Raw genomic sequence first — 15513 nt, 5'->3', positions numbered from 1 at the left:
AATGTATAACATTTTCCGGATTCAAATAAATCATTTCATATTATTTCAATAGGTAGCAGAAGCACAATGGGATCTTTTACTTATAAGTGCTTGCAAAAATGTAAGTAATTACAATATTGATATGAATATTTGAACTAAGCTCTCTTTATGGACCTAATTATCTCATAGCGGTGTAAAGCATGATAATTTATTAGTAACTAAACTACTTCTATTTGACGAAAAGCAAAAAGCTAATAAATGAACACACCTTGTAACTATTCCAAACGCTCACCTCCACTGGGCTCGCTCTTCTGGCTGATCAGTTGTCGGTACTCGGTGGAGAGGCGTCGCCTGCCATGTTCATACTTAGCCTCCTTAGCGAGGAGTGTCTCCCTCTGTATTTGTGTGCGGAGTTCCGTTGGGACGTCCGGGATGAACAGCTGCATCAGGCCGGTCAGGCCGAAGACAACGTGCTAGGGAGGGGAAAATGAAATAAATATTATCTACCCACTTTTCTATAAAGTCGGTTTTAAAAGCTTTCAATTCTGTTCCACAAATAAGCGACTGAAATTATTATAATATAATAATTAATAATAAATTATGTTATATCTTTGGACTGATCCTGAAAATTCTAGTTTCGATTATAAAAAAGATATTTCATGACTATAACTACTTAAGGTGTTCTCCACAGCAAATACGCGCGCCTACTTTATTTTTAGTAAAGTACACACAATTTTAATTTATAACTAAAACTATTAGATAGATATTTATTTAACAAAGAACATTTTGGTAGTTTAAATATTACAATACATTTTTTTTTAGTAATTATTCGTAAATCCTTGCATATGTGAATATAACTGCGCGTAACTCGTTCTCGGGGGAGGCCCATAAAATTATCAATATATAAATAATATAAACTTACTTCAAAAACAACAACAAAAGCGAGTCTCGCGGCGAACACGTGCCAGTAATGGGGAGACAGGCCGTAAGGGTCGGGTCCGTTCGGGGGGTTCCGGTACCCGCGGTACGCGCACACCGGGGGGTCCACCTCGTTCTCATCCGCCCCCCATTCTTCCCGGTAATCTGACGTGTTGAACACTGAAATATCAGGAAATCGATTAAAATGAAACATAATACATATATAAAGTTTGCAAATAAAAGCTTTAAAATTAAACTATTTTTCGGATTTTATCGCGGTTTTAATATTTTTATTCCCGACGTCTCGAAGACTTTGCAACCTTCGTGATCACGGGGGGAACGTCTAACATTCACGTAAACATAAGAATCACTATATAACTAAAAGCTTGTAAGGTCTACTGAGCAGCCGCCCTAAAGGTCGCGAGGCTCCAGGCGAAAACAAAATAAAACAACGCGAAGCCCCGGACGGAGCAAAAATATTCCTGGATTGTATCAGTTTCGTCGGTAAGATCTTAAAAAAAGGTCCTCCAAGGCTCCGCGCGAGGCCCTGTAAGCGCAAGGCTCTGGGCTGTTGCCCGGTTCGCCTCCCTCAAAGGCCGCCTCTGGGTCTACTTACACGAGAGCGAGTGGTCGATGTACCCGGCGAGCGTGTTGTCCGGCGAGTACACGTACTTATACACCATGCGGGGGATGAAGTCGCTCGTGTACGCGATCACGAACGCCTGTACACGAATAACATTAACTAGGAGTAAAGGATTTTTATATTATCATAAGGGTGCGAAGAGTACTTACGTTGGAAACTACAGCCGCGTATGTGATGCCACGGAGTATACCGTACCTGTGAAGTCAGATATTTAAAATAGTAGAAGATTAAGACTATCCTGTCCAATTCAATAAAACCCTGGGACCTATATTGGTTTGCTTAATAAAAAAACATGCATTTCGAAAGAAGTTCAAATATTATATTGTTTATCCGTTAGTGATTATAATAGCAAAAACCCGCGAGTAGTCCATTAATTTTGTTCTACCTCTAACTACTCTGCTCCTAAAGACCCTTCTTTTTGGAGTTAGCAATGTATCTTCAAACTAGACTGTCATTATTCTGGTAACTGTTCGTCAATGTAAAATTTTGTCGCATTATCCGCATTGACGTATAATCATCCGCCTTTTGAGGGTGCAAATTTGATAGAAATCGAATCCTGCGAATTACAAAGACATGAAGATCTTACCAAGCTCCGATATCTTCAACTCGCTCCGCCAGCGGTCTTCTCGCTTGCGTGACCATCTTGTACGCGTCCAGGCGTATCTCTGCGATGTTATTTAGCAACGCGAACAAGGGAGCCAGCGGGAACGCCGCTACGAAGAGTGTGACGAAGCCATATTGCAGGACTGTGAGATATAATTATTTATGAGTGTTAAAGGGATTTTAGATCTCAAGTAATAACAAAGTAGTGAAACTCTATGTCCGACTTCTATATTGTTATTTGGGGGTGGCCTACTGACTTTTTTGGCGGGTTGCTTTGCTAACGGGATATAAGTAAGTAACCGCATAGCTCCGATGGAGAGTGAAGAAGGAAATGGGGGAAAGATGGGAACTCCCTACAATGAGTGGAGGAAAAAAGTAGGGAGAATTTTCGTGGGCCCTTTTAAGCCTCAATGTGTTATACAACCACGAGGCACCTGTACATGTATGCGTACTGCACTGTGTGCCTCAGCTCGTAACTAATGACCCCCATGCATGTGTATACATTGTTTAGGACGTTGTCTTCTGTACGTCCTAATAAGTATCTGATATTTTGTACCAGCCGGGGTTGTCACGCTATTGACTGTCACCTAGGAAAGCCTGATACCACCACCATTACCCAGATCACATGTTTTTGTCTGTATTGAATGCTTACATAATTACACATTTGCTTGTAGGCAAATTGCCTGCCAAAACTAAAGCCATGGTTCTATCATATGAAATTCACAACTCACTCATTTCCAAGTACTCGTCGAAAAGCGCCAGTCGTCCAGGGTCCTGGAGGTGATAGTCCTGCTCCCACGCCATGTGTGGCTTACTCGGGTCCCTGGTCACCGCCCTGTGTGATCTCTGACGCCACCAATTGTGGAACTTTCTGGAAAAATTACGAAACGTTTTGGTTTGGCAGGATCTATAAATCATAGTTTGAAAAATATAATGCACGAAAAGCCATTCATTAGTCGAGCATTTTTGACTTGATAGACTGATGGATGAATGGTGACTACCTATTTCAAGTGCAACTGAAACATAGAGAGTGAATCGCATCTATAATAAGACTGTCAACATTACATTTAGAATTTTATAGTAGGATCTCTAAAAAGGTACACCTGTATACAAGTCCTCAATCTATCGACTTCAGCGTATCACTATCACTATTTTTCCTTTGACAGTCGAAATAATAATTATCATAAATCAATCAGAACTCACGGGTATCCCAGCTCTAGGAAGTTGTTGAACACCTGTTTCCCTATCATGATGATGGCCAGCTGTATACACAGCTCTGATAGACAGCCTGCAGGGTCGCAAATATCGCCTTTCAGTTTGAAAAATTCTGACTTCCGTGCCTGGTCGTCTCCCGGGTAGTCGTAGAAACGGCCCTGATAAACAAAAAAATACTGGTAAAATACTGGTAAAAATCGTCTCGACTGGGGTTCTGTTAAAAAGAGGCTCGACTGGAGTGATACGACACAATAAAATCTAAGAGAAATGGGCAACATTGTACTGCCATTTTCAATAAACGATCCCAATCGTTTTTCGATCTATCTCAAAAATGGACCAATCAGAAGAAAGCTTTTTGGACATGCTTACAAATAAGTTATTTTGATTGCTTCATTCTTGGAATCGGATCAAAGATTAGGATCATTTATTTAAAACGGCTGATAGTTTCATGTCATTCAGTTGGGGGCAACAGTGGCGGATGTATTATCATTTTTATCAACAACTTAGAACAATAAGTTAAGCTAGTCAACATTAAACATTTTCTGCGAGTTTACCCAAACTCGCAGAAAACGAAAACACTTTCGTTAAGGTTTTTTTTACTATCAGACAATTCACTTGCCCATCGAACGTTATGCAACAAAATAAAAAATACGTAGGTACCTTAAAGAAAGCTATGTATATGAGCGAAGAGTAGAAGTTCATAAACTCAAAGAAAAATATTTTGAAAGTGTATGAATCTTCGTATTCAGTCTGTGTTCTCGGGTTTTCCAAGTTTGTTAAGTACACTGCTACTTTGGCGTAGATCTGTAATAAAACAGTTAAATAGATCTGATTCGTATCCATATTTTAGAGGTTTTAGGTTTGTTAGGTGAGATTTATGTACCTTATAATGAGATTTACCTCAGTAGGTATTATACATACATACATAGTATCACGCCTCGATACTACAGAGGTGGGTAGAGAATATGGATTGCCATTTTGTACGATTCTGGCAAACTTCTCTTACTTCCTCCACCTTCATCAATCTTTTCATACATTCTCGTCGGTTCAGGGTACTTTTGACCTGGCCTTTTCTACGAATATCAATATCTGACATTTGAAGGTTCGGTGCGGTTGAACCCTACTGGCTTTTCCATCCACATTTGCCATATATATCCTCTTTGTCAGTTTCCTATCATCCATCCTCTCCAAATGCCCACACTACCTATTTATATTCTAATTCGTGAGCACAATTTAATATATGACGCAAATTCAACATACCCTAGTTAAAATCATGATGATGACCAAGTTGATGAGAGCAGCTGTCATCGCGGTAAAGATCTTCGCGTGCCGCTGTATGAAGAACCCTGACCCGCCGTAGATAACAGATACCATGGATATCCTGTAGATGATTGTGCCCAACACCGCTCCCATTACTACTGCTATCTAGAAAAAGTTGTGAATACAATACAGCAAGATTGCATTTTGTTGTCAACAATGATGTTCGTAAGAATCATGATTTTCGGAAGACTATCTTTGGTAAATTGTTAGATTTTGTTGAGTAACACTTCATAGACATGACCATGCAGGTTATAGAAGCAACGAGCAATTGCGGGTAGAGATATCATTAAGCCTTGACTCGGGTGCTACCGATTGGACTGGCGCATGTGACCCTTAGTCTAAGTTATCAACGAAAATAAACAGAGTGCTAACGAGTTATTTGATGTTAGAATCTTCTCTCAATGTACGTAAAGGTCTCGACCATTTGTACCCAAGCTTTTTCGTATCTAATTTTAGTGCCTATTGTTGGTGTATACAATTTTAGACAATATTGTATTCAGGATTTCTCCACCTGAGATTAGAAAGTAATTATCTCAGTTCTAATGGACCTTAAAGATGCTGTAGACATAAGTCGACCCTACCACTTACCATGAACAGCACGGCAGAGCTCGTGGCTACGTATCTCATGTTCTTCTGCCAAGCCGGGAGGTATGGCTCCTTTTCCCGAGTCACTGGGTTCGTACGGAATGTCTTCACTGACGCTTCGAACTCTGGGCGTGGTTCTTCGTCCTGGTGACGATAGTTTCATGATAAAAATTAGCTTACTAATGATTTAACATTATAAATATATTTACAATAGTAAGTTAGGTCAACAAAATTCTCGTGATTGTAGAAGCAATTTTTTCCTCGTCAAGCCGTTTTGTTGAGTCAGAATTTATAAATAAAGTTTAAGTATAGGAAAGTAAGATAGTTGGTTGACAACTTACCTGATCGACGCCACCGCCTAAGTCCCACTCCCATCTCAAAATGCATTGTTTCCGCTTCCATAATTCAAGGAATGTAGTAGCTGTATGTGAAGGGTACAAAAAATACAAAAAAATAATACATCAATTTTAAGAAAAAAAATAAAGCTTTCTTTTTTCTACGTATGAATTTGAATGTACAAATTATTTCTATAGTGTTATGTACCAAGCTTTAAACTCACCCCAAAAAGACATGAAAATAGCAAAAAACACTGTAGCAGGGTTGTCGAACAAGTACGTAATCTTCGCGAAGAGGCAGGAGTCCGACAGGGTTTGGTACTGACACGCCTTGTCGCATAGCGGACATAACGTCGTGTTGCCGGGACCTTTGGGATCGCAGATCTCTTTACTGGAAATAATATAATTAATAAGCACAGAACACATTGTACAGATAAATTGATAACATCTAGTTCTGAAAACATCTGGTAAATAGTAATAATCAAGGTATAATGTGAAGTAGGAACTACATTAGGTCAACTAGTAATGGCAGTCCAGATCATAAATGCGGTTTAAAATAATAACATTACGGTCAAATCAAATCTATATCTAAAGTAATATATAAAGCTGAAGAGTATATTATTGGTTTAAATCTCAGGAACTACTGGTTTGAATTGAAAAAATATTTTAGTGTTGGATAACTCATTTATGGAGAAAGGCTATAGGGTATATACCACGCTACGACCAGTAGGAGGGGAGCATCAATGTAGAATGTCATAAAAAGGCCTAAAAATCTTGTATAGAGGTGAAATTTACAATATCCTTACCTAGGTATATTATCATTGGAGTCCATACTAGCTAACCCGTAGAGGAAACACAAGGTCCCCACAATGGCGGGTGCGTATAACATCTTAGTGTAGAAGCCCAGCCAGCAGAAGTACAAGCCGATCTTCTCGCCGAAGTAGCGGCGGACGAGCCACAGTGGTTGCTTCTTGTACCATTTGCATGGACGCGCCCATTCTAAGTACAGAAGCTGTGGGAGTGAGCAATGTGTGGTTATATAATAATAATATCAACCCTGTATTATATACTGTCCCACTGCTGGGCACGGACATCCTCTACTACTGAGAGGGAATAGGCCTTAGTTCACCACGCTGGCCTAGTGCGGATTGGTAGACTCCACATATCTTTGATATTCCTATAGAGAATTTCTCAGATGTGCAGGTTTACTCACGATGTTTTCCTTCACCGTTAAAGCGAACGATAATTCACAAAGAATACATACATGATTTTAGAAAAGACAGAGGTGTGTATCCTTGGGTCTTGAACCTGTGGACGGTCTTGGCAGTCCGTTCCACACTCAACTAGGCTATCGCCGCTTTTTTAAGTGTGGTTATAATAATAATTAATACCAGCCCTGTATTATTTCCTTTCTAACAGCTGGGCAGACGTATCCTCTGCTACTGAGAGTTGAAGAATAGTTGCTAGTTAGTACCTAGGTCATTTATTATACGAATGAATGACGAGGTGGCAAGCCCTTGACTATAAACGGTAGCGACGTCATCCAGAATTTTATACATCATCATCATCGCTCATCTGCGTTCTTAAGGAAGATGTAAGCTGTTAAATATTGCTTCAAACACAATAACAAAATTTACTTTTATTGAATATGAAATTGACAATTGCTAACATCAACAATGGATTAATTGACAGTTGTTTCAATTAAATTAATTAGTTTTCAAAGCTCGTGCAGCTGTTTTGTGTCATTGGCTCAATCAAGTTCCAGCTGTATGGCGCCCATCACACTAAAAAATATGTGAAACTTACCCTCCTATCCGTGACTGTGCCATCAGATAAATCCACGTCGTATCTCCCTTCGTGCAGCGGGAAACATGCCAAATAAGTGCCATCATTTAACAACCTACGGATACCCATCTGGAAATAATAAAGTTTGTTAATATTGGAAGGAATGTAAACTATTTTTGGCGGCCGGTTGTTTTTATTTTTGAAACTAATACATCACAATATTATTGTTTACGATTTTGGAAGGGGTTGTTTTTGGGACTATCTCTGTTCTCATTCTGAAAATGATTCTCGTAATGTATATACCTAACAAAATTCTGATTTTTACACGAACGCCTATAAGTCATACAAATAATTAGAATACATAATACATAACATCACGCATTTTATCCCCGAAGGGGTATGCAGAGGCGCCACTAGGGCACCCACTTTTCGCCAAGTATGTTCCGTCCCATGATGTGATAGGGGGCGAGCCTATCGCCATATCGGGCACAAATTCCAGACTCCGGGCTGATACTGAGCAGAAAAACCCAAATATCACTTTGCCCGACCCGGGATTCGAACCCAGGACCTCAGAGCGCTATTGTACCGGACGTGCAATACAACTACGCCACCGAGGCAGTCATAATTAGAATGTTAGGTTCATAATTACCTTAGTTTCGTTGTTGTCATATTTAGCTCTATATAATATCTGCATGACTAGTAAACTTCTTTGGGCTGGCGAAAACTGTGTGTGCCGGTCTTTGACTAAAAACCTGAAAGTTACATCATTTTATCAGATACCATAAAAATCAAAATAAATTCACACTAGAACAGATTTACTAATGTCCATTATTAAAATAAAATATTTTTTCTTTTTAGTATCGTTATTATTTTGAAAGTATTTCAATTCATATTAACTTACTGTTCCTCTCTCTTCACCCCCCTATGGTCAGTGGCGGCGTAGAACGAAGGCTCAGGTTCGATTCTACTGTGTTCATACTCGTATAGTTCTTTCCACCGCCGTTTCCATTTCGCGTACCATCTTTTGTCTTTTTCTAATTGCTTTTCATCGCTCTAAAATATTTTATGTAACTTTAAACAATAAATTTCATACTGGATAAAAATATAAGACTTTAAGATAAAGCCAGTTTTTTATGGCTTGATTCGACCGGTTTTCTGTCCCTTTAAGACCCTTTGTCTTTCACAAACTAGAAGTGAAATTATCTTACTATACAGTTGCTACGCTCAGTGAGATTTCAATAGGTGCTACAAATCTTCCATCTTTTCAAACCTCTACCATAAATAACTTACCCATGCCCTTACGGATATGGATATAAACCTCTTGCATGGCAGCTTCATGCCTATCACTTCCGCCAGCCGCATTTCAGTCTTCCAAGGGATGTGGATCTTGAGGAACCACGTCTTCTCATCGAACGACAGGCATTTATTCTCTAATTCGAGCTCCAAACCTTCTTTGACTAGATTGTCCTGCGAAGCATAGAACAAAGGTAGAAATATATAGTCTACAAATATTATAGAAACTTATAGTCTACAAACAACAGCTATAATAACTAAAATCTTAACCCAGCAATTGACATAAATTATGCTTTTACCTGGAATGTTCTCCTATGTTCCCTCTTCTTAGCTTCAGCCTCAGTCATCACTCCGTAATCTTCCTCCTCGTAGGCCAACACCATGTCTATCCTTCGTCTGCCGTCGCGAAACATCAGCGATTCTGGTTCCAGACCCTATGACGTCAATATAGCTTATTTTAGGGCGGTACAATACTGTAACGACCAAGAGATCATGTCCTCTTCTAGTAGTACGATAGGTATATTTGATTTGGTATGACATTTAGCGGCCTGAGGGCAGCAGACAAACGGGGCCTTATCCTCTATGTCAGTTTGAACTCTTATTTGACCACGTTAGGTTACCTTCATTAAATTAATGAGGATTGGGGAAAGATATTGTGTTTGCCAATTTTAGTTGTTATAAATGATGTCAAATGCGTTACATGCTTGTTATAAATTCACAAAATAATATTTTGCTGGTGGTAGGATAAATTTTATTTCCAGCTGGATAGCGATTACCATATAAAAGGTGTTAAAACCAGTCATAGAGGGTCACGTAAATGTGTCGCGTTCCTGGGTCAGCCTGAGTATATCCAGTTCCAACAGACCGGCATAATTGTATCGATTTACAAGGGGTAATCATCTCTTGTTAGTCGACATTCTATTGCATCCCACTCTACTTACCGTCAGGTGCAAAGCGGTCACTACCGTGCGCGTAAAAAAAAAGAAAAATAAGTGTGGCGTAGGAAAACAGGGCACTGTGATAGGAGATGACCACACTATATTGAATGCTTTCCGGCGAATCTTGTTTTACGGGGTAACTAAATCTGATGTAGTTGTTGCACCAGTAGTTGGGACAGTTGAATTTCTTCTTCTGACATTAAATAGTCCTATTTGTCTCAAACACGGGTATCTAAGGAAAATCCTATTCCATAGTATGCGTGTGTTACCTCTGGACTTGTTTCTCCCACATTTTCTTCCTTCTCGTTGAGGTAGTTTGGCATTGACGGTTTCCGGTCATTCTTACTTGGATAATCAGACCCTTTGCTGTCTGGTTTGGACTGCGAAAAATTGAGTGATTTTAGCAATTAATGATAAGGCTTAGGAAAGACAATCAAAAGTTTTGAAGTGACGATCTATTTATTGCTTTGTGGCAATCTACGTTGTACCTATGGACTAAATAACTCGTCTAATGTTATACAATGTTTATAATACGAAGTAGTAGCCTACTTATAATTATAGTATATTATAGGTTATAATTATAGTAATTTGGTATTAATAAAATATATAAGTAATATTACCTACGTATTCAGTCGTGAACAAATCAAAAAGAGCATTGAAGCACAAATTACTGAATGTTAATGGATAAGTCATGAAGATACCTGAAAACGAGGCAGGGGGGTTCCCGGTAGCGCGGTAGATGCCTCCTTGAACTTGGGAGCGAAGGCACCCGCCGCTGACGTCACGTTTCTGACAAACCTCCAACCCAGCCGCGGCCTTCGTTCCTCAGAGCTGTCGGATCTTATGGACTTGATGTCGTCTCGAAGATGGATCTTGGGATAAAAAGAATTGGATTGTCAGTTTTGATGGCAGTTTAATAGCATTATTAAGAGCAGAAATATATAAATCAGTACGGTTTCATTGAGGCAGGTAGACAAAGGGTATAAGAATAGCTTGCAAGCACCTACATGCGTGAAAATGACACAATATTTAATAAAACAATGACGAAACCAAGACGTTGCTCTTTTGAAGAGTAGTCTTAGCGAAAGCTGATTATTAAATAGACATAGAATAGTACTAAACTTATTACCATTTATTTATATACATAAAAGGAGAAATCATAGCTCGCAAGCACCTGCGTGATGATGTGATGGTTTTTCAAACGAGACGAACGGGTGATTCTCCTAAAAAGAAGCTACAAAGAACTATAAAGTGCGTGGCATTAAGCAGCGCTTTTTTTAGATTTATGTCATAACGCTCAGCAATAATATGAACTATAAATATCCTTTAAACAGGAATTTAGTTGCAAACAATTTATAAATAGTCAAAGCAGTTGCCAGACCAGGCAGACTCTTGCGTGTGAAAACAACCTTACCTCACTAAAAAGTATACAAATTCGATCAGCAGAGACAATTTTAACGTTTAATCCTTAAGTGCCTAACCTAAAGCCCTGCTCAGAATGTGCATTTTCGCAAAATAGACACCGACAAGGCAGATATAATATTATGTACATACAGATAATACACATATTTCACATATAATAAACATGTGGAATGTACCTTTTTCCGATCCGTGGCAAATGGTACACTCTGAAAAATTTGTTATAAATTTAAATACGATAGAAAAACTTGCTTTGTATGTTTTGAACATGAACCTATTTATGAATATATCGTGTATTAATATGATTTCTCCATTGCGTAACTACAGTCTTTGCTAATAACGGTTAACAAAATTTACCAAAAAATTAAGTCTAGCTTGCAAGATTTCCTAAAAACTGGATCGAATTTTACTTAGATACCGTCTTTCTAATTACTATTCCTGGCTATGGCTATGAAGTTTGTCTTTTTTTCTTAGTTTTTCTTTGGTATTGGGTTATCCAAGATCTGTTGTGATCTCTCGTCTTCAGGTAATCTGCCTTTAGACCGTTCCAACTTCCACCTGATTATTTTCCTATTTACTTTTTGAAAATTGAATAGAATTTGGTGTTTGCAAAAAGTTAGAAAGAAGGATGAGGAAATGACAGGGTAGCAAATTAGAGTATAAAATGAAGTTCAGATTGTATATCTTCTGCAAAAATTAAGTCCATACTAGATTATGTCGATCTTATTAGGTTATTTACGTCGATTTTGAAGACAAAATTAGACAAATCGGCAAAATAATGGTGAATATCGAGGGCCCGCGTTCCATTATTAGCCATTAACGATATACTCTAGTGCGCTTCCTATTAGATGTATTGATTGATATCGCGTGCACGAAGAGAAATAAACTGCACCATACATACCCTGTTAGCCGGACTCTCCATAATATCAGCCAGGGATGTACCAAACGCCGATTCTGGCGCGAGGCTGTCCGTGGACTTCCACATGGGCCGGTCGTGCAGTGGAGTACCGGGAAGGGCGGACTCATGGCTTCTTCGGCGAGTCCCGCTTAGCTGGGGAAACGTCTGTTATGAAAATTAGTAATGAGTTACTGTAAGTAACCAATTGCATCTAAAACAAATAATAGAAAACATTTATGACACGAAGCTAAACGGAAGAACTAGATACAGATATTGTGGTTGATATGAGCTAGGCATTCCATAAAATATGTCTCGTCAATGTAGGGTAGAGTCTAAATGTATTCTCCACATGTGATGCTTCTGCCGTCAAGCAAAAGAAATATACACTGTTGTTTTCTGGTTCGAAATTTCAATTATCGTGATAATATGATACTCAAAACCGAATCGGTGTTGCTTCTAATTGGGTAGTTGGAACTCGGAGTGTTTACGATCAGACAATTTAATAAACGATATTCGGTACAATTATTTTAAAACTAGATTGAAAAAGTCAATTGTGATTACCAGATCATCAGGAATCCCATCAGACCCACTCAGCTCTGTCCTGGTGGTGGAGGTGGAGCTGTTCAGGTCGCCCCACGCGTTGTGGATGGTTGTGTTGGCGGTCGGCGGCTCTGAACTGGTGCCGTCTGTAAAATCGTAAACTAGCGTCCTTTGTTATGTGGTAGTTCTAGAGATTATTTTTATTATCTCTCTATATCGAATAGGAGTTCTGACTTTTCTTAGTCTTGTAGAATGTAAGGGTACGCCATAGATAGTGTTCTAATAAGTAGTAGTCGTTAGCAACAAATTTTTGTTTACCATTCAGTTTTATCATTAACTTTGACTATTGATTTGCATTTCAAATGATCGCTTGTAAGTTAATGAGACTTCATTACATTAAAATCTTACATATAATTAATTATAAAGCTGTATTCAAATGCTAATATCTAAGTGAGGACGTCGAACTCTTACCCGATCTAAATGCCTCTTTTCTACTTCTGCCACCGTCATCGCTATTCCTTCTAGAAGATGCTTCACTATGACTGCTTCTTAACCTCTCACTCTCGAAAGTAACTTTATCTAATACAGATTGGTGTTGCTTGTCCAATGTTTCCAATGTTTGGCCCAATGTGCCCAAATGTTCCAACCTCCGTCGAGGAACGCGACCTAGACGACTGGCGACTTTTTTCACTGTTATTTCTTCAATCGGCTTTTGGGCATTTTCCATTTTTTACCTAAAAATAAACCTATTTTGTAGTGTTATCTTATATTCATGAAAGATACAGTATGGAGATTTAAGAAATATTATTTTCAATTTCGATAGTTTAAAATACACTTTCGCCTGATTAATAAACATAGGATTGCCCAATATACAGTTTATGTACGCTATCCTCAACTCTAGAAGCCGATGTTATTAGAAGCTTGATATTACTGAGTAATCAAATTAAGTAAAACATTACTAATGTCAATATATTTTACCTTTGATGTATGGTCTAATGTCACGATAGTATAGGCTTTTAGCTTAATTAATTACTGGCAGTGTTAAGAGCTCAGCTAGATTAAGTCCTGTAAGCTTGGTGGGCTGTTACTATATAAATCTACATATATATTGACTGAAAGCTATGTTCGTAAACATGAGAGCAAAGTATAGACTCCAGGCTTTAACCCGCTAGGGGTAAGCAGAAGAACAATTAATGACCCCTTGTTCTGCTTAGCACTTTTTATAAGATGGACTACCATCAGACAACTCATGATTGTTTAAGGCAAAATTACGAATTATATTTCACATCTTGGAAATTTCAAGGACCCACGTTTGAACGGAAATTCGCTGCTAGGCCAACAAGACACCCTACTCTAATATAGATAATACAATATTATGTGTGTGGGAAAGGTTGTGTGCGACGACACAGAGGCAGATGATCGATATGTGTTTAATTATTCAGAAGGCATGGTCGTGCGACCCCGTCACACGGTGGACTGACGTCACTTCACTTTTTTATTTCCAATTCATGGAAAGATGGCACGGGTTTGTGGTTACAAGTTCCGGGTACTTTTTTAGCGTTATAGCGAGCAAAAAATAGTGAACTTCTATGAATAAAAGACAAAGAAGGAACCGAACAGTTTTTGGATGAGAGAAACAAAGATACCAGAAAGAGAAAGAATAGAGGAGCTGAATTTGGACTGATGTTCAATACACTGAAGGTTAAGAGGGAAAGTTTCGTTAGACCTCCGGCAATCTGTCAAACTTCAAAGCTTACGCCAATTATTACGTTTTATTTAGATAAAGGTACCATTTCGTTTGTGACGGCTTGCTTCTGCTGTGGCAAAAATATATAGGAAAGGACAAGGAACTATATAAGGCGCTTAGGCTTCCGAAAATAAACGACTATAAAGATTTTATCAATGTATAATGTGTGGTCACTATCGAATAAAGTACAAGATATATCCCATAACTACGAGTAAAATTAACTTATCATATCTTCAAGTGCTTTATTTTAAGTTTTCAATTCATCATAATCATCAGCCCTGTATTATATACTGTCCCACTGTTGGGCACCAGCCTCCTCTACTACTGAGAGGGATTAGGCCTTAATCCACCACGCTGGCATAGTGCGGATTGGTAGACTTCACAGACCCTCGAAATTCTTATAGAGAACTTCTCAGGTATGCAGGTTTCCTCACAATGTTTTCCTTCACCGTTAAAGCAAGCGATAATTCACAAAGAATACACACATATTTTTTTTAGAAAAGTCAGAGGTGTGTGCCCTTGGGATTTGAACATGCGGAAATTCGTCTCGGCAGTCCGTTTCACAACCAACTAGGCTATCGCCGCTTATATAATACGCTTATATATACTTTCAATTGCTAGGAGATGTTAATTTTAATATGAACCCCTCCTAGCCGAATTTTGGCTACAGCGGGCAATCTCCGCGGAGATCAGCCAGATACACAGGAGATATTGTAGTACACAAGTGCTATACACAGGTTAATTCTCTGTTACTTCGCTCTCATAGTCCAGTGAGAAGACAATCTGACATGACTGGAGAGAGATCAGGCAGGACGTTGGTCCTGCATCCTGCAAAAGCCGTTGGGCTTTTCATGCTTCCTGAGCAGGATATCACACCGTCAAATTCCTGACTCCGAGCTCCGAGCAGCGAGAAGTATTTTTTAAGATGGAAAAACTCAGTCACCGTTATTTTTGACACAATTCTTTGCACTTTAACATATTTACCAAAGCAGTGGGAGTGAGCTAGTTATTGATCTATAAAATATGCGGGTATGGAAAATGCGAGCTATTTCATGAATGGAGCCATGTTGGTCGCATAATTACACTCTCATTAATGTGTAATTGGAACAGAACTGTCGCTTTTATAAATGTTTATAGTTTTTAGTGCTGTAGTAACTATTATGGATATACTCGTTTTGATTTAGAAATGTTATTTTATAGCTTGAAGAATTATTAGTCTAGTGAGAGCGTGTTTAACCTGTATATCATGAAGTACTGGCTTGAGTTACCAACTTTAATAATAATAAGCTGGGTAT

The 15513-nt window shown here is 38.7% G+C and overlaps 1 protein-coding gene across 7 annotated transcripts in view; it reads right to left on the bottom strand.

Annotated features, from left to right (window-relative positions):
* Positions 1-15513, bottom strand: part of LOC115456192 (anoctamin-4) — a 32587-nt gene that overhangs the window by 2852 nt on the left and 14222 nt on the right. For 2 of the 7 annotated variants that reach the window (XM_030185144.1, XM_037444607.1), the window contains exons 2-25: positions 12943-13205; positions 12493-12632; positions 11935-12096; positions 11213-11242; positions 10316-10486; positions 9884-9994; positions 8976-9110; positions 8674-8850; positions 8285-8436; positions 8033-8135; positions 7405-7512; positions 6405-6610; positions 5823-5989; positions 5605-5684; positions 5267-5407; positions 4619-4783; positions 4019-4162; positions 3347-3516; positions 2875-3014; positions 2127-2286; positions 1690-1735; positions 1514-1619; positions 902-1077; positions 272-452 (exon numbers count right to left, since the gene is read on the bottom strand). In XM_030185144.1, the coding sequence (XP_030041004.1) occupies positions 272-452; positions 902-1077; positions 1514-1619; positions 1690-1735; positions 2127-2286; positions 2875-3014; positions 3347-3516; positions 4019-4162; positions 4619-4783; positions 5267-5407; positions 5605-5684; positions 5823-5989; positions 6405-6610; positions 7405-7512; positions 8033-8135; positions 8285-8436; positions 8674-8850; positions 8976-9110; positions 9884-9994; positions 10316-10486; positions 11213-11242; positions 11935-12096; positions 12493-12632; positions 12943-13198 (3427 nt within the window). In that variant the 5' untranslated portion in view covers positions 13199-13205. Of the gene's footprint in view, positions 1-247; positions 453-901; positions 1078-1513; positions 1620-1689; positions 1736-2126; positions 2287-2874; positions 3015-3346; positions 3517-4018; positions 4163-4618; positions 4784-5266; positions 5408-5604; positions 5685-5822; positions 5990-6404; positions 6611-7404; positions 7513-8032; positions 8136-8284; positions 8437-8673; positions 8851-8975; positions 9111-9883; positions 9995-10315; positions 10487-11212; positions 11243-11934; positions 12097-12492; positions 12633-12942; positions 13206-15513 lie in introns of all 7 variants that reach the window. The other 5 variants (XM_030185145.1, XM_030185150.1, XM_030185146.1 and 2 more) reach the window with 5 other exon arrangements.

This window comes from Manduca sexta, chromosome 28 (genome assembly GCF_014839805.1).
Source record: "Manduca sexta isolate Smith_Timp_Sample1 chromosome 28, JHU_Msex_v1.0, whole genome shotgun sequence".
Lineage (NCBI taxonomy): Eukaryota > Metazoa > Arthropoda > Insecta > Lepidoptera > Sphingidae > Manduca > Manduca sexta.
The sequence above is the reverse complement of the archived record's forward strand: the minus strand, read 5'-3'. Positions and strand labels throughout refer to the sequence as shown.